At 37.4% G+C, this 21542-nt stretch overlaps 1 protein-coding gene across 1 annotated transcript in view; it reads left to right on the top strand.

The window, feature by feature from the left end:
• LOC140466901 (reelin-like) overlaps window positions 1-21542 on the top strand; it is a 371462-nt gene that overhangs the window by 166840 nt on the left and 183080 nt on the right. The window contains exons 11-17 of the mRNA XM_072562696.1: window positions 5058-5203; window positions 7835-7986; window positions 10396-10508; window positions 11944-12152; window positions 12646-12774; window positions 13122-13231; window positions 14146-14212. Coding sequence (XP_072418797.1) covers window positions 5058-5203; window positions 7835-7986; window positions 10396-10508; window positions 11944-12152; window positions 12646-12774; window positions 13122-13231; window positions 14146-14212 — 926 coding nt within the window. The remainder of the gene's footprint in view (window positions 1-5057; window positions 5204-7834; window positions 7987-10395; window positions 10509-11943; window positions 12153-12645; window positions 12775-13121; window positions 13232-14145; window positions 14213-21542) is intronic.

The raw sequence follows: 21542 nt of genomic DNA, 5'->3' as shown, positions 1-21542 counted from the left end.
TCTATGCTGTATACAATCTTCAACACAATGGGTTCTTGTCTTATTAAGTAGACTAATGTGTGGTATCTTCTCAAACACCTTCAAAAATCTAAATATATTACACCCAATGCTTCTGTGTTATCGATCTTGCATTTTACCTCCCTGAAAGAATTCTAGTAAATTTCTCAGACATGATTTCTCTTAATCAAGTTGACTCTGATTGATCATATTATGCATTTCTAAATGTTTTGCTATTACATATTTTATAATCGCCAATAAGATTTTCCCAATAACAGACATTAAGCTAGTTGGCTTATAGTAACCTTTTTTCATTTGTTTCCCTTTTTAAATAAATGTAGTACATTGGCAGTTTTCCACACATCTTGTACTTCTCCAGAATCTAAGGATTCCAGGAAAATTACTACTAGAGAACCCACTATCATTGCAATAAACTTGCCTCATTAAACACCTACCACTCCCATGACTTATCTTAAGTTCGATTTCTGCCCGACTTTTCCACGCACCCTTCCCAAACAACTTGCCACTTGATAGATATCCATCAAAACACGTGCGTCACTTGTACCCATGTAATCTTTGAAAGCCCATTGTGCACCTGGACAAGCACTGTCAGTTCAGAATTGCCATGCATGTTTGCTGACATAGGCCCCAGACGTGGCAGATAGTGAGAAGTCACTGCTTTGCTCTATGACCATGGACTTGGAAGCCCTGCTGGATAGGGTGATGCCAATGTGGAGTTCCCTTCACACCCCCAGGACAGCAGTCATGATACCAGACCATGCCACCAGACCTTCTCCCCTCTTCCAGAGTAGTTGTCACCATCTCTTCTCTGATACCTCGCCCTCAATCTGCCTCTGTATCCACCTTCTATGCTTTACCATTTTTACCATTGCCTGCAACATCTTCCCCATTTGCTGTTTTTTTCATTCATTCGTGGGATGAAGATGTCACTGGCTAGGCCAGCATTTGTTACCCATTCCTAAATGCCCAAAGGGCAGTTAAGAGTCAACTACACTGCTATGGTTCTGGAGTCACATATAGACCAGTCCAGGTAAGTTTCATGACAGTTTCCTTCCCTAAAGGACATTTGTGAACCAGATGGGTTTTTCCAACAATTAATAATGGTTTTATAGTCACTATTAGACTCTTAATTCCAGAATTTTTTCTTAAAATCAAATTCCACCATCTACCATGGGGGATTTGAACTCGAGGCCCCAGAACATTACTTGCATCTCTAGATTAATAGATAATACCATTAGCCACTGCTTCTCTGTTACACATCCCAACACCGACAAAGGTAACCCTGCTGTCCTTATCACAGCCTACTCACTCGCTTAAGACACCTCCCCACCTACACCAACAGTAGTAGCTATGTCACCAACTTTCGCCTCTCATAATACTTCCATCTCTAATATTCCATGAAGAAAACAGCACACAATAGGGCAGAAGAAGTCAAGATGGGTCATGCGCTGCCTGTCATTTGGCTTCTCATCCCTAATGAGGTGGAGACCCTGATTCTGACAGCCCTGAACAGGGCCTGGACTGGTATCAAAAGTTGCCCATGACTTACTGTATCAGTAGCCTAAGAGCAAAAGCTAATCCCCTCGACCTGACTGAGGCATGCTGACAACAATGACAAGCTTCTTGATTTTGTGTCCGCACTAAATGGCACTGTGTTGTAGCAATCCTGTGAGCCTGGAATCACTGGCTGGGATGGAAAAGCAAAATATCAAAAGATGCAGCCTGGTCCAGCCTACGGATCAACGCGATGTGCCACTGCCGGAATCACCATGTGTGGGGAATGACTGATGGTGTTCCTCATGGAATTAGCAGGCATTCAATATCAATTCTCATACTTTTCGGCAAGACCTTGGTCAATCTGATAAAAGTCCAATTATTATCTCTCATCTGCCCATCCAGGAGTGATGTTTATAAAAACCAGGAGGGATGTTCTATCATTTTTATTTACATCTTTTTACTTCTCATCCAACATTGATTTATTTCAAATTATATTTCATCCACATTTGTCATCTTGATTTTCTCTCTCACCTACTTCTCTTATTTCGTTCATTATTATTAAGAATTTTTGTTTTCTGTTCCTGTTCCTCCATTTTACTTAATTTTACTATCTAGCTTTGTTTCAGCCTTTATGACTTTCTTAACTGTTAATTTTCTATCATTATCTGCATTGTCAGATTCTAATTTCGTCATTGATTTTTAACTTTTTTTCATTCTTTCTTTAGTTTCATGTTCCCTGTAATCCTTATGTTTCTCTCTTGTCTGTGAGCATCATCATTCATCACCTGTACAATGCTCAGAATTTCTAAGTGCTGATTTTCCCTGTCTCCAAATCTTCCACTTCAATTAGGCTTCCATAGAATAAATAAGTTACCTCAATTGTAAATAATGTGAAATGATATTTTGGTGTTATTTTTGTTTATTCTTGTGTCATTGTACAATGGTTTTGTTTGACCACTTATTTTCCTAATCTGTCAGCTCTGTGTATCTCTGTGTAACCTACTTTCCCCTGTGACCTTAGTTCTACCTTTTCTGTCTCTGTGGTCACAGGGTGGATATGAATGAGGATGCTTAAGCTCTCCCTTGTCCATCCATGCAGAAATAACCTACAGTTCCCTATTCAGCAGCTAACTCATTTTTAAAGCTGATTTCAAAGTTTTGTCATTATTCGTTATCATATGTGGGAGTCTACCTTGTATGTTCATCTCTTTTGTATAGATAAGAAATTGTCAGCATCTGTCCAAAGTTTCATCATTTTCTACTCTGCTGTTAAAGTACTGCAGCTTATTTTGTAGTAATCTTCTGGATCTGCCTCTTCTATATTACTAAAATCTTCAGTGCACCTTGGAGGATCCCTGACATTCATTCCTTTCCAAAGCTAAAAAGTCTGTTCCTCAACATGTTTCTTTGAATTTTGGCAGTTATCATGATGGGTTTCTGTACCACTTTAAGGGATTTAATATTTCTTGGATGAAATATTTAAAAGTGAGTTAAAAACGAATTTAAAGGTTTTATTTTGCATTCCAGTAACCTCCAGTTACTCCCATTTATCTTCACGCTTTTAGATATGACTATCCTATCCATGGCTTCTCTCCTTGTGTTGAACAGTCGTCATAACTTTGATGTCACAAGTTCATTCATACAAATAAACAGATTCTTGCTTCTGTTGGTATTGTTGTATTTCAGTGTTGTCCTCTGGATTTCCTACTGTCCTTTCAGGACTAACTCACCTCCAGGCTTTCTGTCTAAATTTGAGTTATGTTAGAAATAATCATTTCACTAGCACTAGCACAAGATGGCCATGCTATTTTATTTTAATATGCAAGTTAGTCTAAATTATTACAAGCTGTTAGAAAGACAGATGGTAGGTGTGGTTAATAGTGAGCCCTTTCCAATCTGCCAAAACGTAAGCCATATATTTGTTTTACTGTCCTTTTAAATATTATCTCGTTCACCATTGAATTCAGTCTGCTGGAACTCATTTCACCCCTGACATGTTCTTAAAAGTCATCAGATGGAAATGATCTATTATTCATATGGCTCCAGGATAAATTGAAGGGAGATATTCTAGGGCGACACAACTACATCTGCTATTCCACAAACATTGTGTGAGTGCTGTGAGATTTTCTGTTCACAAAACGATGTATCCTTTCTATTGATACACATCTTTACACCTGAAATGGTGTAGGAACAATTCAGATTTACCTTAATAGACCTGTCAATGCTAGATGGCCAGATTTATTTTAAAGTTAGAAATATCATTTAATGAATGTTTCACATGAACATGAAGCAAAATGACTGAACTTACATATTAAATAGATTGTCACCTTTACAGTTTGGTAAGGTGATTCACTGATTTACATCATTGTATGAACAAATTATTAATAACATGAAGCATCATGTCACAAAATGTTTCCTTTTTAGTCAAGCTGTTAGCTTAATAATTATTTCAATATATTGATGATGCCTAGATTTAATGATAAAATTAATTTCTTAATCTTATAGAATATAGAACATTGAACAGCACAGCACAGAAATAGGCCCCTCAGTGTACCATGAAGCCATTCTAAACTAATCCATTTACCTGCACATAGTCTGTTCCCTCTATTCCATGCCTGTTCATGTGTCTATCCAAGTACTTCAGTTCTTTGCCCAAAGGCAAGTCCGATCCATCACGTCATATTGTCCACCAAGGGTACAGCAAGTCCTGAATCCACTCCAGCTTGATCCTCATGATCAAACCCCATCATTCACCTAATCCACATCGACCGTCTGGCCAAATAAGCTGCTAAAGACTTCAGGAGAACACTATCAGATAAGCAAAATGGAAAGACAAATGGAAGGAATGATTTAATGTGGAGAAGCACATGATAATATGTTGTGGAAGGAAAATCAAGTGTACAGAAATGGAAAGATACTCGAAGGGTGTGGCTGAACAGAGACCAAGGGGATCCAATATAGAATTCCTTGAAAGTAGAAAGCAGCTATATGAAGCCATAACAAAGCCCAAAAGAATTTTTGATGTTGTTTGCAGAGGTTTAAAGTAGAAGACCAAATAGACACTAGTAGAATTTCAAAGGCTTTAGCTAAAACAAACTATACATTGTATTCTGGACACAGCACAAAATAAAAATGCTATTAAAGTCATAGACTAGTGTGGATTGAAGAAGAGTGGTGTGCAAATTAAAAAACCATAGTTATGAGAAATTTGAAATTACTGAAATCAACAAAAATTTATTGTTAAAATGGTTGTGGTTATAGAAATGGATAATTTTCAGTTTATTACGGCTTTAAATAAACAGGCTACTAAACACTCACAAAAATAAATATTCTATTTATCAGAATGATACTTGGACTCAGGGATTGAGCTGCTGGGGTGTTTAACCGTGATGCTGTCATTATAATTTGTCTTCATGCTTAAGGCAATAATGAATAAATAATTAAAATTTCTCTTCAAAATTCTCTTTGTTGAAACCTGGTTTGTTGTGGTTACAAACTAGTGTCCTGAGTCCTTGTAATGCACTCTATCTCTCTCTCCACAGCATAGCTGTCAATCCGATGGTAACTCCATGTATTTCCATGGGACTGAGGGCACTGATTTTAACTTTGTAACAACCAGGGATGTTGATCTTTGGACTGAAGGCATTGTAACACAGTGGGTGGAAGAGTTTGAAAGTCAGCCTGCAGGGTAAGTGCTTGTTATCTCCAGTATTCTGAATATGTGTACAGTTATCTAGGGGATAAGTGAGATTCAAAAGAGAGTTGCATTAGCCCCAAACATACATATTTAAAATGCAGCTGCATTACAAAGAAATTTGCTGCGAGAAAGAATTAAGTATTGGTGGTGGGATGTAAAGGATCCTTTGGAAATAATATTTTAACTCTTTATTGCTATTACAACTTCAGAAGGAAATAAACACAACTATTCACTTCATAGCATGAAAAAAACTAAATCATCTTCTCTCAGTTCTCTGCTGCGTAGTTTCGCTGAAAGGTTTTCTTTACACTCACTCATAAAAAAAAGCACTTGACAGCATAGGGAATTTAATTCCCTTTACCTATCCTCAGTGCCTACCCTCATTCAATTGACTGCACAAGGATATCCACGCAACACTTTCCCTAGAGATTTTAATTTTCAGTTAACTCTGAGAATCTATAATATTTGAGATATCAGCAATTTTAATTTTTTTCTATTCTGCATGTCGTGTAGGGGAAAATTTCATATTTCCAGCTTCTGCAGTATTTGAAGGGAAATATTTGTTCTCTTCTATTTGTAGCAAAATTGGAACTGCATGAATAATGGATTTATGTTTTTACTACAAACAGTTGTTTACAGTGATCATTCCCTTAAGACTAATTACTGTTTTCTATCATCACAATGAATTAAAAATGTGTACAAATTCTGAATGCTTAGAAAGGTCAGACCAATGAGGTAGCTACCTCCTTGTGTAGTTCAATTTACATGCGGAGCCTTAACACTGTTGTTTTATCCATAACCGCCATCTATATTATTATCTTCATTTGCAACTTATTCTGTATTCTTTGCTTGTCTCATTCAGGAATCCCATCCATCTCCATGCCCTTTTTAATACATTCCAGCCTTCTGATTAATTCCTTGTGCATCCCTTCTCCCTTTGCTGTCCAATTGCTGGCAACCAAAGCTGTCTCAGCCTTGACGTCTGAAACATTCTCCAGTTTTATAAACCTACTCAAAATCTAGCTCTTTAGCTATGCCTTCAATCGCCTATCCAAATTCTTCTTAAGATTTTGACACCAAGCATAATAATGCTGTAGAATGCAGTACATGTGTTAGTGCAACAGTAACATGGAGCTGAAATTTTGTTGAAAGGTCAAGACCCTGTCATGAGGTGCACTTCTGCATCCTAACCCAATATTGTGGCACACCCACAGCCAATTGACAGTTCAGCCACCAGTATTTAAAAATAGGTTGGATTGGTGATTGAAGAAGAATTGAATAAAAGGAAATCAGAACATGGAAATTATGTTAGAGCATCACTTGTGGTGGAGAGTGAACAGCGAAATGAATTAGTCAGACCTAACCACTTGTTTTCATTCTGTAATATCTACGTAACTCTTCTATTGTTGTTTGTTGATGGCTTCCCTCTCCTGGTCTATGCAGTGCCTGAGGATAGTTACTATAGTAAAGGTGTCATGTAAGTATTAATTATTATTGAAGATATGGAGACAGTTTAGAATTATTGTACCCAACAAAGAACATGCTTACAGTAGATTTTCTTTACAATTACTTGTATTTTTTTTAATGCTGTGTAGATAAAAACTGTCCAACTCCAGTGGCAGTGTGTATGGTTGAGTGAATCCATGTAAGGTATTAAAACAAAAGTCAACAATATTGGCAAATGATAAAAGTATTTTGAAATTTTAAAAACAAACTTTAATTAATTAATCAAAATTAGGATCATTTTTATTTGCCTACTATTATCATGTTATGCTGTGAAAGGTACTGTATAAATGCAGATTCTTTATTTCTTGATATCTGTATCTGATTAATGGCCTCATCAAAATATGAGAATATCTTTCTTAAAGGGGCTAACTAACAAACCAGTGCATTCCTAGGATTTTCTGTTTCATTTCCAGCATTTGGCATTTGAGTTTATTTTATTTGTGTCTTTCTCTTATAATAAATGTCAGAACTTGATATCGATGTTCAATTCAGCATTGGTACACAAACAATGTCTTCTGGTTGAGAATCCAGGATTCCACTGACATGAAGCTTTTAAACAGATCTATGAGAGAAAAGTCTTGCTATTTAAACTACTGACCTATTGTAATCTGTGCAGTTAGACACACTCTTATCTTTCGTCTGGACTGACCAGATCTCCAATTAGTGATTTGTTTTGCAGTGCAAATCATCAACTTAATCCCTTTCTAACCTGGTATAGTATTTAGAATCACTTGTTAATCCAGGTATTTATTTCTGAAAATCATCAATGTCACTTTGTTGTAAACATTTTCTATAGAAAAGAATTATTCTGTTCACTCAAATATCTGTTAGCAAATTCACATTCCACAAGTTGTATCCTTTAAACCCCAGGTTCATGTTTCATTCCTTGCCCAGCACTAATAAAAATGTGTTTACATTAACATTCCGAATACTTATTTTCATCAAGTCTGTCAGATTATCTTGGGACAACCTCATGTAAAACTATATTTGCTCAATTTTCAGCTCTTGTGTGTTGCTGTTGATGTTTATAAAGGAAAGTGTTGTTGTGGCTGTAATTAAAAGTGCAAAGCAGAAGCAGTCCAATCTGGCTGATTATTGCATTCTTTCTCTCTACAGCTGGGAAATTTCAGGAGCTGTCATTGGCACTGAGTGTGGTATAGTGGAGTCAGGCTCATCTCTTGTGTTCCTCAAAGATGGAGACAGAAGTATTTGCACACCATATCTGGATACAACTAATGGTGGAAACCTCAGGTTTTACTTCAGCATGGGTGAGTGAACAGAAAAGAAGGAAACGTAGTTGAGCATGATTATATTTGGTTGTGCTGTATATTCAATTGCTTTGAAATAAAATACTTTAATTTTCATCTAAAAAATGTTTTCTTGGTCACTTTCAAAAAGCTTGGTGAAGCACGTGTGCAGAAAATCATTCTCTTCCATATGTAAATGAAATAACATAAAACAAAAGAAATATGCTGATATATCCTTAACTCTGCTACAATGTGTTTGAATATTGGGCAGTACATGCACGCCAAATAGAAAAAATGATTAAATCACTTTTGGGAATGAATAGCAATGTTTGTACAAAATAAATACTTAATACAAGACCCCAACAAGGTATAGGCTTTTTTCTTTAATTCCTCCTATTTTTCTGGAATTTTCTCCTTCTCGTTAGGGACAAATATGAATGGCCACACACTTGAGACCAAGACTCTATACTTCTGTTTTGAATTTTGAATTTTACAATCTAGAACTGTATTGCAAGACTTTCCTCTGATATATCTTTTAGTTCTGATTTATTCAGTGTAGAGACATGGTACATTCAACATCCAGCAATCTTGCAATCATCCTTAATAATAGGCTATTTTAGAAACAGATAAATTAAGGAAAAGAAATGTGCCATTAAGCCCATTTATCTGTCCCAACATTCAATTAGACTATTACTGATCTTCTATCCACAATGCCACTTTTCCACATTGTTTCCATTCTCATAATGCCATTAGATTCCAGAAACCTATCAGTTTCTGTCTTGTACATATTCAGTTATTGATCTTTCATACTTTCTGAGGTATGTGATTTCAAAGATCTGTTACCCTCGCTATGAAATTCCTTTGCTTCTCTACCTTAAACAGCCTGAATCCTTATTTGAGATTATACTCTTGAGTCTAGAACTCAAGGGAAACAACCCATCTACATCTATTCTGCCACAACCACATAAGAATTTATAAGTTTCAATGAGATCACCCCCCATTCTTCAAAACTCTGGAGATAATGTAACCAGTTTCCTCAATTTCTTCTCATAAAACAATGCCACCATCCCAGGGATTAATCTTGTGAACTTCGTTGAACTTTCTCTTTGTCAAGCATATCCTTCATTAGATAGGGAGACCAAAACTCTATAAGGTACTCCAGGTGCAGTCTCACCAAGGGTTGTATACAATCACAGCAAGTGGCTTTACTACTGTATTCAAATCCCTTGAAATGAATATCAACATACAGTTTGCCTTCCTATTGCTTTCTTCCTGCTGCCAGCTTTTAGTGACCCATGGACAATGACACCTAGATCTCTTTCAACATTTGCACTTCCCAATATCTCACCACTTAAGAAATATTTTGCCTTTCTGGGGTTTTTTTTCTGCCAAAGTGAATAGCTCCAACCTCATTCATGTTATATTCCACATGCCATATTCTGTCCCAATCACTTAACCTATCCAAGTCCGCTTGAAGACTCATTATATCTTCCTCATAATTTATATTCCCAGTTTGGTGTCATCAGCAAAGTTGAAAACATTAAAAAGATCCCTACCTGCAGATCATTTAAAAGCCCATATCCTCTAAACCTTCCGATTCATATACCCATCCAAATGCCTTCATATGTTGTCATTATACCCGCCTTCACTACTTCATCTGGCAGATCATTCCATACATGCACCACCCTCTGTGTTAAAAAGTTACACCTCAGGTGCTTTTTAAATCTTTCCCCTCTCACCTTAAGCCTACGCTCTGTAGTTTTGGACTCCTCTACCCTCGGAAAAGGACCTCGACTCTTTCCTCTATCTATGCCCCTCATAACTTTACAAACCTCTATAAGGTTACCCCTCAGTCTGCGACATTCCAGGGAGAAAAAGACCCAGTCCTATTCCCTTTAACTCCTTTCCCTATAACTCAAACCCTCTAGTCCAAGCAACAATCTTTGTAAATCTTTTCTGCACCCTCTCAAGTTTAACAACATCCTTCCTATAGAAGGGCAAGTAGAATTGTATACAGTATTCTAAAAATGGCCTTCTGAATAGATTTGGTTAACAATATTCTTTTCCCTGCCTAAGGCCAACGACTTTAATTTTTTACGTAACTTTAAATCTTAGCACAGTAAATATCAGTTAGATATTAACCAGAGAACATACTTCCCAGGAGATATTGACACTTAATAATACACCACTCGGCAAATTCACTCTGTTTGGGATCTCTTTGGAGTTATACATGTATAAAATGCTAAATTGATGGAGCAATATTATTTTGTTGCATTGATAAACCAGGCCAAATAAAGAGTCCTAATAAAAATTGAACAAAACATTGGCTAATTTATATTGGCATATAGTATGCCCAGAAGTTGTGTCATTTGGTAGTTTTTCCTGGTATCCATGTTTACACTGGAAATAAATTGTATCTCTTTCTATCAGGGAGTAGTTCATGTAATCCTGGGGATTCATATGAACATGATGTCACGCTCTATGCCATGGTTGAGGGTAGAAAAGAGCATGTTTTGGATGTGTTGCCTTTTTCATCTTACAGGGTAAGTGGAATTGCTTGTATATAAAATGCCCAACTTTAATTAATCAGTGTTTTATTGTAATATATGTGTAATGTGTATTTGAGTGTGTATGGATAGCATAGATCCTCCCACACCATGATACCAGGATCTTAAATGAACAGTTTATCTTCGAGCTCATTCATTCAATGAAAGTAAGGTCAGGAAACGTAATGTTATAGAAATGGGATACAGGTTCAATCTCTAATTTCTGCATTGCCAAATTTCTAATCACTGCCACATCTGCAAAGTAGTGTGGTAGTTAGAGTGAGGTCAGATTCTCTAGGACAATGGAAAAGTGTTGCTATTACTCATCAGCCACATATGAATGAACAGCTTTGCGAGGAATCTACATGCAGGTGACAAACTGGAATCGCTGTCATAGGAGGTGTGCACCCAGGGAGACCAGAAAATTAATTAAGATTCTTTTAAAAAAAAAACAAGTATTCGTAATTTTAACCAATAAGAAAATGTACTTTATGACTGCAAATTATTGAGGATTTTCAATGTTAATATTTGTACATGCATATAGGAACTTTTTTCTATGTAGCATCTCATTGCCCAAAGGTTAATGATTATAACTCAATACCATAATATCACTGAGGATGCAGGGACCAAGAACTCCCTCTACGAGTAGAGGGATATAACCTATTCTATTGCTGCTAATTTACATCACAATCTAACCAACAGACATAATCAATCCAAAGCAAGGGCTCTAAACAACAAAATTGTAGTCATTATAAGTTCATCTGTGCTCTTTCTTGTGATTGTTGTAAATCAGTGAGAATCAACTGCTGCATTACCCATCTGGACAGTTAAGATAGTGACAGCATATTCTATAGGGTTACCAAATTAAATATCTTCCTTCCTTCCTGTTATATTTTGTTGCATGATGCTTCTGTGAATCATCTTGGGATATTTAATTATGTTAAAAGCATTAAATATACAAATATAAATCAGTGCTGTTATTCCTTCTTAACTATAATTTAGAAGCAGAAACTTTAACTTGTGTCCATATAAAGTTAATGTTGACGATTTGGGCCCCACTTCAACCATTTGGTGTAAATAAGACAATTTCCTGACCCTTTGTCAACTGTGACACTACAGAATTAATCAACCAGGGGGAAACATGTACAACTTTACTCCCTCATTTTGTCACATTTTACTTGTTTCCAAGAGACTGTCTCAGATCAGAAGGGGTGTGAAATGTGAAATTTTCTTTGATACAATAGCAGTGTATCCAAGATCCTTAACAGTCATCAATATTTTTACTACTATGTTTCACCTGGATATCTAATACTTGACAGTGTCTGGCTAGCTTCATTGAATGTATAAACATGGCAATATTCTCTGCACACATGGGTTTAAATTAAAGAAATAAAAGAGTGTCTGCCTTTTAACCAATTGGTATTATTTGCAGAAACCAACCCTAGTTTCAGTTGCTATCAGCCCAGAACTCCAGACATCTGCCACAATGTTCTGCTTGAAACAGAAAAGCCACAGAGGATTGAACAGGAATGTGTGGGCTGTGGACTTCTTTCACATTCTACCTGTCATGCCACCATCACCTTCTCACTTAGCAGAGTTTTCTATCAATATGGGCTGTGGATCTCTTCAACCAGGCAACAGGTAGCAGCATGTTAATCATCTGGTAACATTTTCTTAGCTTGGGCAATTTGCTTAACAGCTTATAACATGGTACATAGTCCCTTATGATGGCCCAAGAGTAAACGTCTTGCCAATTGTGACTATAAGCCCTGCAGACCAGAAAAGACCCAGGTTTAACCCTCTGATCACTGGATTGAGTTTTCTTTATCATTATTGAGCTATTACGCATTCAGAAATTGCAGTCAAAAAGTGTGGTGCTGGAAAAGCACAACTGGTCAGGCAGCATCAAAGAAGCAGGAGAGTCAACATTTCAAGCATAAGCTCTTCATCAGGAACATTCCTGATAAAGAGCTTATGCTCAAAACGTCAACTCTGCTGATGCTGTATAAGACTCCATAGGTTTTATAACCTGAATTCAATAGTTCCTTGGCCCCAGTTAACTCTACTAAATCATTCTTTGCGCAGGATAGTGATGATGATTCAATTTTTTAAAATTTTGTTTCTGTGACATCAGCATAAGTCTGGAGTTTTCGACAAATCATGGACGATCGTGGTCTCTACTGCACATGGAGTGTTTGCCTGATCTGTGCACAGGCCCACACCATCCCCACAGCTCTGTTTATTCTTCTGAAAACTATAGTGGGTAAGGATCTAACTTAAATTCCATTATTATCTTTGATTTTTAAAAACTTTAAATGACTAAACCTTAATGTAGAATGACTCTTCCCTTTCTCTATCCCTCTCACTACACCTCACCTCCCTCCTTCATGCCACTCCACCAGTAGCAAGCTGCACAGTGGAGCTGAAGTAGTTGAAAAGAAGTTAAATGAGAGTGATCAAGGAACTTAGTTGGCTCAGTAACTGTTCAGTCAGATGGGAAGGTGTCTCTCCATGCCATACTTTTTTGCACATTTTTGAAATCACTGAACTAATAAAAATGTTAATATTGAAGAGGTCATTTTATAACATGTATGTTGTTTTGTGTTAAAGGTGGAGTCGTATAACCATTCCTCTGCCATATGCAGCACTCACCACTGGGACCAGGTTTCGCTGGAGCCAGATAGGCCCTGTCGCTGGAAATATGTGGGCAATTGACAACGGTTAGTAACATTCAGCTTTTGAAATTTAAAAGAATATTTGAAAACTAGCATGATTGCAAGTGTTCATGTTCAGCTACTTACTTTCTTGCATTTTTCCTTTGGTTTATTTGAATTGTCAGTCTATTTTATTGAAAATCTCTATTATGAATATAAATAATAGCTGATAGTCCACTGTAAAGTCCCACAGATATGCTACTATATATCACAGCAACCTTTTTAACAATGATTAATTTTTTAGTTAGTATTGTCTTTTATTAAAACAATGTTTTAGGGAAAACAGTATCTCTAAGTGGCTCATGGTTTAAATGTACACCTTTGTTTAAAACTCAACCAGACAAACCGGAAGGTTCCATATTCCTGATCAAAATTGGTCAGGGTGAGAATATGTTGAGATTGATTTTCCAAGCCCGATATTGTCCCTGCACTGGAAAACAGCTGGTCATGGTTCTCATTCCTGACCACCAGACAGAAACTCTTGCCTGAACTCTGCGCGTGATCTACCATCACAGCAACAATCACAATCTTGTCTGAAAAAGTGGCCACACTTGTGAAGTATTAGAGAGTGAAAGTTGCCTGTGAAATTTTAAAAACAAATTAGTTGTTTCCTTCAGTAGAAGAATAGTAACAGAAAATAAATAAAGGTTAAAAAATTGATTAAATAATAGTGGCACAAATGTTTGGCATCAACCATATCACTGTTCATATTTCTTTTGATGAATTCTTCCTGTTCATAAATGTTAACAAAATGTTCAGTTGTAGAGGACAAAACAGGTAATCTTTGTTATTCAGGGTAACCTTTTTATCAATGTCACATGGTTTTCCAGTTTATTCCTATTGCCAATTTTGTAAACCAACTTTAGTTCAAGCTGACATTGCAATAGTTTGATCTTTGGAATGTTTTATTCCTTCTGCAGTTTACATTGGCCCTGCATGCTACAAATTGTGCTCTGGCCGAGGTCGATGTACCACCAATGGATGCAAGTAAGATGGAACATCATTAATCTCTAGTCTTTCATTGAGGTTTAAGCATGACTTTTTGTTATCACAAACAAATTAAAACATTCTTACTGACCTCATTCCTTTGATAATTAAACTTGTTTTAGCATCCTAAACTTTCACTCACATGACACACACAAGAAACCAGAACTGTTTATTTAACCGGGACTTGTCTATTGACACAGCTCAATGGACTTTAAGTAAACTTCCTGTAGATAATGTCTCGTTTGATACCATTTATTCACAATCTTTAATAATTTCACAGTACTGGCATCAGTCAGAATCAGTGGTAAAGTAAACTCTGAAAATAATTGGCAGAGCGGTATTTTTGCTAATTAGTATGTGATGGATTGTGTGGTGACCCATTGCCATATAATTTGCTCACACAAATTAATCAAGATCCAGATGTCATAATGATTGTAATCCATAACAGTGTTGTTCTACGGAGACATTGAGATTTCCTATGTGTGTCATATGTCTTGTGCTTTTTTTGTAAAGAGCACTTTGTGATTTTACTTGTTATGGCAGTTTTTGCCATTTGAAACTTTGTTTCTCAATCCTGTTCTTCAGAAAGAAACTGAGGAATGTTGGGATTTTGATAAGAGCAATCAGATAAATGAGAAACTAACAGGATCTTCAAATAGAAATGACTCTCACAATTCATAGAGTCTAATGTCAAAACTAAAATAATTCAGAGAAATTACTTTATATTGAAGTGTTTCTAAAGTTATTATGATCAGGTTAAATGAAGACATTCTTGTGGATGGTTGTTTTCAAGAGGCATGTAGAAAATGCCAGCAACAGAATTTCTGCCTCATAAAACTCATTGAGGAGCAAAAAAAGAGACTGGACCGCTATTGACTTCCTTGAAGACCTATTTGGAACTCTCTAGTGTTTTTTTTAATTCACTCGTGGGATGTGGGTGTCACTGACTGGCCAGCATTTATTGCCTATCCCTGGTTGCCCTTGAGAAGGTAGTGGTGAACTGCCTTCTTGAATTGCTATGGTCCATATGCTGTAGGTCAATCCACAATGTCATTAGGGAAGGAAATCCAAAATTTTGACTCAGTGGCAATGAGTGGTATATTTCCAAGTGAGGTTGGTGAGTGGCTTGGAGAGAAACTTGCAGGTGGTGGTGTTTCTATGTATCTGCTGCTTTTGTCCTTTTATGTAAGTGGTTGTGGATCTGGAAAGTACTGTCTAAAAATCTTTGATGAATTTCTGCAGTATGTCTTGTAGGTGGTATGCACTGCTGCTACTGACCATCAGTGGTGGAGGGAGTGAATGTTTGTACGTATGGTGCCAATCAAATGAGCTGCATGGTGTCATGCTTCTTGAGTGTTGTTGGAATGACATCCATCCAGGCGAGTGGGAACTGTTCCATCACACTCTTGACTTGTACCTTGTACATGGAGATGCTTTACTCACTGTAGTATTCTGAACCTCTGACCTACTCTTCTAGCCACAGTTGAGCTTCTGGTAACCAGGATATTGATAGAAGGGAATTCAATGACGGTGACATATTCTCAAACAGTGTGTGTGTAACTCCAGAGCTCAAGAAGAAAAGAAGAAATATTTGTTGTAGATCCAGCAGCCAGAATACAAATTGTTAATATTGTGGAGAACTTCTCACAAAAGAAAAGGATGCATGATCAGCTTTAGGAAAGCACTGCTGTAACTGCACGAAGTTACATCACTTTACACACAAGCATTTAATTAGAAAGAAGCAATGGATGTCTATAATGATTGTTCCTAGAGAGATGTCAGCTGGTTATTCTGATAAATCACTCGACACAAAGTTGGAATTTTCCAAGCTCATGGTAGTAAGTGGTTTGTGACTTGTAGTTGCGAATGCTAACTATAGAAGGAGAGCATCAAGTGAATGTGAAGTGTGAATGTGGGTGCTATGTGTAATATCATGAGCTTCACAGAACTTTGCAAAGTGGCTCAAGGTGGTTACCCAAAAATGAAGCCATCAATGGCAAATGTTAGGCTATATGATGGAATGATAGTTGTCCCAGTTGACCAAATGAAGCCAGGAGCCCATGCAATGGAAAGAACAAAGATCTGAACTTCCAGATAATAGTCATTAAGGAAATTCCACGTATCTCAAGCAGAAGTGCGTTAAAGCTTGGACAGCTGACCTTATCCATATCAAAATGATCTGCAGCATTTCAAGGGCCTAAGCCATCGACAGCCAAACAGGACCTAGAAGATTCCAAAGACTTTTTTTTCAGGTTTTGGATGCCTTGTTGGTGAATATCAGCTCGACGTAGATAAGAGTGTGAGACCAACACAGCGTCTCCCAAGAGAATTGCAGTTGCCTGAAGAAGGGCTTATGCCCGAAACGTCGATTCTCCTGCTCCTTGGATGCTGCCTGACCTGCTGCGCTTTTCCAGCAACACATTTTTCAGTTGCCGTCAAGTCCAGGCTGAGAGGCAAGATGCAAGAGCTAGAAAAGAAGGGAATAATCAAACAAGTGACAACACCTACATACCTGTTCAATACAATGAAGCAGTGAAAAAAAATCTGCAAAAGCTGACAGTATGCATAGATCCAAAAGGTCTCAATCAAGCTTTGAAGAGATCTGACTGATCCATGCCAATCATTGAAGAGGTTTGATTGTAACTTGTCAAGAAAAAGTCTTTACTACCCTAAATGCAAAGGGTGGATATTGATAAGTGAAGTTGCATGAAAGCAGTAATTTTCTAATTTCATTTTTGACACCATCTGGGAGGTTGTGCATCTCATTTGGCATTTCTACTCCTCTGAAAGAATATCAACAATGACAAAATTGAGTTAGCCAGTGATCATTCCAGAGTTGAAGCTGTCATGGGTGATCTGCCAGTCCAAGAAGGCACAATGGAAGAAGCCATCACTGACTATGATCAGAATGAAGTGTGACTACAAGAACACACTAACCAATGAATTTGAAGCTGAACAAGGAAAAGATACAATTGAAGAGACCTGAAGTCAAGCACTGGCAGCAAAATGACTTCAGCCAGGTCCTGATAAGATGAGAATTGTAGTAGAGATGCAGAAACCAACAGTTGTGAAAGAAAGGCAGCAATTTGCATTATGATTTGTGCACTAGCCAAGTTCTTAATTTGACATCAGAGTGTGAACTTCTGCAAATATTTATGGCAAAGATGTGCTTTATAGGCACAGGACAAAAAGCAGCTTTTGCTTGCATCATCAGCTAATGATGACTGGGCCAGTGCTGAGGTACTATGATGTCAATAATAAATTCACACTGGAGTGAATGAGATTACATACTGATTGAGAAAAAGTGCCTAGCTATTGTCTTTGCTTGTGAGCATTTTGTTAAGTATTTATTTGAAAGAGAACGACAGGAGAGTCTTCTAGTATGCCACTTCATTGCATCATTCTCAAACCATTTTCTGTCTACTTTAAAGTTCTGCAATGAACGTTACTTTGGTTGCAGAAATCGAAATAAGGATAAAATATATGAGCAAATACTGATAAAAGAGTAACTGGTTTGAATGAGCAAACAGCTTTTGTTCATGAGTGTTGATTTTCTTTATTGAGTTTATATCGAGTTTTCATTGTACTTTGTAGTTGATGGCACATTCAATTTGTTGCATGGAAAGGGAATGTTCAGAGATGCTTTTGTAAGGAAATTATATGATATAACTTGCCGTAATCATGTGACATCTTCTGTAAGTGTACTCAGTTTTAGTGAGACAAATGAACTCATGAACAATTATAACTTACACCTGAAATGCTATTCACAGGGCCTTGACCCCCTGGAAAGACTAACCAGTCAGAAAGCATGGATAGAAGGGAGGACTCTCAGGATAGGGGAGCTTGAAGAGGAAAGGTGGTAATATGAACTTGTTTTAGGGTGCCTAGGGGAACAGGGTTGTATGTCTCTGGAACTCCTTGCCACAGAGAGCTGAGGGCACAGAGTCCTTGTGTATTTTAAGGTTGAAATAGATAGATTCTTGATTAGTAGGCAATCATGGATGAATGGACTTGCAGGAAAGTGGACATGCGGAATGGAACAGTAATTATCCCACTGCGGGTCAGTGGTTAGCACTGCTGCCTCACAGCGCCAGGGACCTGGGTTCAATTCCCGCCTCAGATAACTGTGTGTGTGGAGTTTGCACATTCTCCCCATGTCTGCATGAATTTCCTCCAAGTGCTCCGGTTTCCTCCCATACTCCAAAGATGTGCAGGTTAGGTGAGTTGACCTTGCTAAATTGCCCATTGTGTTGGGTGGATTAGTTAGGGGAATGGGCCTGGGTGGGTTGCTCTTCGGAGGGTCAGTGTGGACTTATTGGGCCAAAGGGCCTGTTTCCACACTGTAGGGAATCTAATTTATTGAATGGTGGAATAGGCTTGAGGGGCTGAATGGCCTACTCCTCTTTCTATTTCTCATGGTCTTAAGATCCTAATTCCAAAGTAAATCTCTGTGTTCCCTCTTGCCTGAACCTTCTAAGTTCAGTAAGCTGCCAGGCTTCCCACATAGTATGGGCCACCCTCTAACATACTTGAAGTAACATTGAAGACAAGGTAAGGCACTTAAATGGCCATTTACAGTCACTTAAAGACCTCAACAAGCTTAAGATCATGAGTCCACCTGATACCTACACTAATTAAAAGCAGGAGATTGATTGAGGATGAGTCATGTGCTGCATTTTACAACGTGCTCATCTTCAAACATGCTTACCAAGGCAGCATAAAATCTAGCTCTCCCAGCCCAGGAACTAAGATCCATAATGTTATGAAGATGTGGGTGTACTGTACCTTTTAAAAGCTAGCAGGAGTATTCTGAATAAGATACAATGTAACATGTGGTCCAGCAGCTAGGGTAGCTAGTTGCCTGGAGACAAAAACAAATTTGAATTCAGCTACTCAGTTTAAATTATACCCTCCAAAAAAATTCCAAACTTCAATCAAGTTTAAATTTAGTATATTGATAATCTTAAAAGCCAATGACACAATCCGATGCTTTGGGGCCATAAGACCAGGGAAAATTGAACAGTTGGGGGAAGAACTGCCAAAAAAACCACAGATGTAGGCTGCTGGTCAAAGCTGTCTGAGAGGTACCTGTTAAGAGAAAGAGTTTGCACAGAGAAAAACATCAACACCGACCTGGAGAGCAAATCTACAGAGGAAGATATAATGAGAAGATTTGACCACTGGCTGGTTTTGAAATTTGAATTTTTGGTAAATCTTAATTGGGGATTTTATCAGAGGAGTGTTATAGAAGGGAAAATAAAAGATAGGTTAGAGGAAGGAGTTGTAAATAGTTGTTAATTATTCTCTGTTATATTTAAAAATAAAGTTGTTAATTTTTACTTTAAATCATTCTTGGCCTCTGAAAATTTCACAGATTACTGCATGGGATAAATCTTTTCTGTGTTGCTGGTTTAAATTAAGCAGGAATGTTTACCCCATGTCATAACAGTACTCAATAGAAGGAGGCATTAATGATTTGTCTTGAAGAGCCTATAATAGGACACCTGAAAACCTGAAAGCGTTGGAAAAGTACTATCATTAGTGCCTTAGCAGGTTCCTCCAAATCTAGTTCTAAGAAACATAGTCCAACTGTACCATCCTCTCCTAAGTTAACATGCCCAGCATTGAGGCACTGATCACTCAAACGGAGCAATGCTGGATTGTACTTATCACTGTGTGTCTGACACTAGACTTTCATAGTGACTGCCCTAGTTGTAACTCAGTTACAGCAGGAGACTCCCAGGAGTATAACAGAAACACTTTAGGAATGTCCTCTCTGAAGAAGTCAAGCATCCCCAGCATTTCATGGGAGTTTTTGACCTTTGACCAATAAAAATGGAAAAGACTAATTTGGGAAGGTACCAAACCATTTTGAGACTTTGCTATCCAACCCTTCCAGTAAGGTCTGCAAACTGTGCACTGAACATATCAGCCATCTCAGACCTCCCCTAACTGGAACGGAAGCAAGTCATCTTCAATCCTGGGGGGTTGTCTAAGAATATGGAACTGATCTGTCAAAGTCGAACCAATTCTGGTCTCGAAATCTGGGATTTAGCTGCATCCTTGAAAGATTTTGGTGAAGTGTAAAATGAGGTGTTGTGGGAATGGTGTTTGTATCTTGTATCAGCCGTGCTGATGGCTTTGTGACCCGTCAGGAAGTGTAATTCTTTCTGTTGCCTTCTTCTGGCAGGAGACTGAAATGCACTAATGGTCACATGGACACCTTGGCAATGTTATACTTATTGGGGAATTTAGCGAACAAAATGTGCAGACAGAGATTACCAGAAGATACATCCTGGTGTTTACATCAGAAACTCCCATCCACACATTTTAACTCTTCCTTTGAAATATAGGAAGCAGACTGATTACTAATTAGGAATCAGATTTTAAATGTTCAAAATAAAAGCTATCTACATCCACCAGCATATTGGACAACAATAGTGAAAAAAGGCACTGGGTTTTATTAGAAGAGGATCAAAATAATATCAGGAAATATTTTGACTCTATTCTGTGTGCAGCACAAATTACCTTTTTGCACAAAGTATTTTTGAGCGTGCTTTCCTCAAGTTGGTCATACCAGCAAAAAAAAGCATATATATTAACTAACTTAAATGTAGTTATAACTATCAATGCTCAACAGATAAAAATATCCCCATCCACTACATCCTTCAAGTGTGCAGCAAAACACGAAAAAACCCAATGTTCCTGGGATAAGAAAAACAAAAATGCACTTGTTTAGAATGGGAAACAGGAGGTTTTGTGATGAACTAATTAAAATTTTCCAAAATTATGAAAAGCATTGCCACTGCTGAATTAAATAAATTATTCCCATTAATATAGCTCTCAAATGACTAACAGATGTATCCATTTTCTTTCATGGATGGAAAAGCATGAATTGATGATTGTAAAAATTCCAACTTAAACAACGACACTTCTTAAACTATGGGATTTATTAGAGAATTTAAGTAGAACAATTACCTACAGTGGGAATAAGTTAGCATTGAATTGAAGCAAATAATTAATTCATTGTAAATACTACACATATAGACCATAGGAAGAAAACTGAGAAGTCAGGAAGGTGATTATGCAGTCCATCAAAAAGTGCAAGGGCTGTGAGGTCAAATAGCCTTTTCTCTCAACAGTCAATATTTATGTGTTTCAAAACAAGAAAATCAATATTATCTGTCACTGATCAATTCTTACAAGTCTAAGTTGAGTCTTTAAAGGACACAAGTACGCAGCACAAAGATGCTTCTGGAGATTCCCCTAATTCAAAAGCTTCAAGCTTAAAACACTAGTGCAATTCCTGAAGGAAACCAATTTGCTGATA

Source organism: Chiloscyllium punctatum, chromosome 44, assembly GCF_047496795.1.
Source record: "Chiloscyllium punctatum isolate Juve2018m chromosome 44, sChiPun1.3, whole genome shotgun sequence".
NCBI classification, from domain to species: Eukaryota; Metazoa; Chordata; class Chondrichthyes; order Orectolobiformes; family Hemiscylliidae; genus Chiloscyllium; species Chiloscyllium punctatum.
Note: the sequence above shows the minus strand (reverse complement) of the source record. Positions and strands in the feature narration are given on the sequence as shown.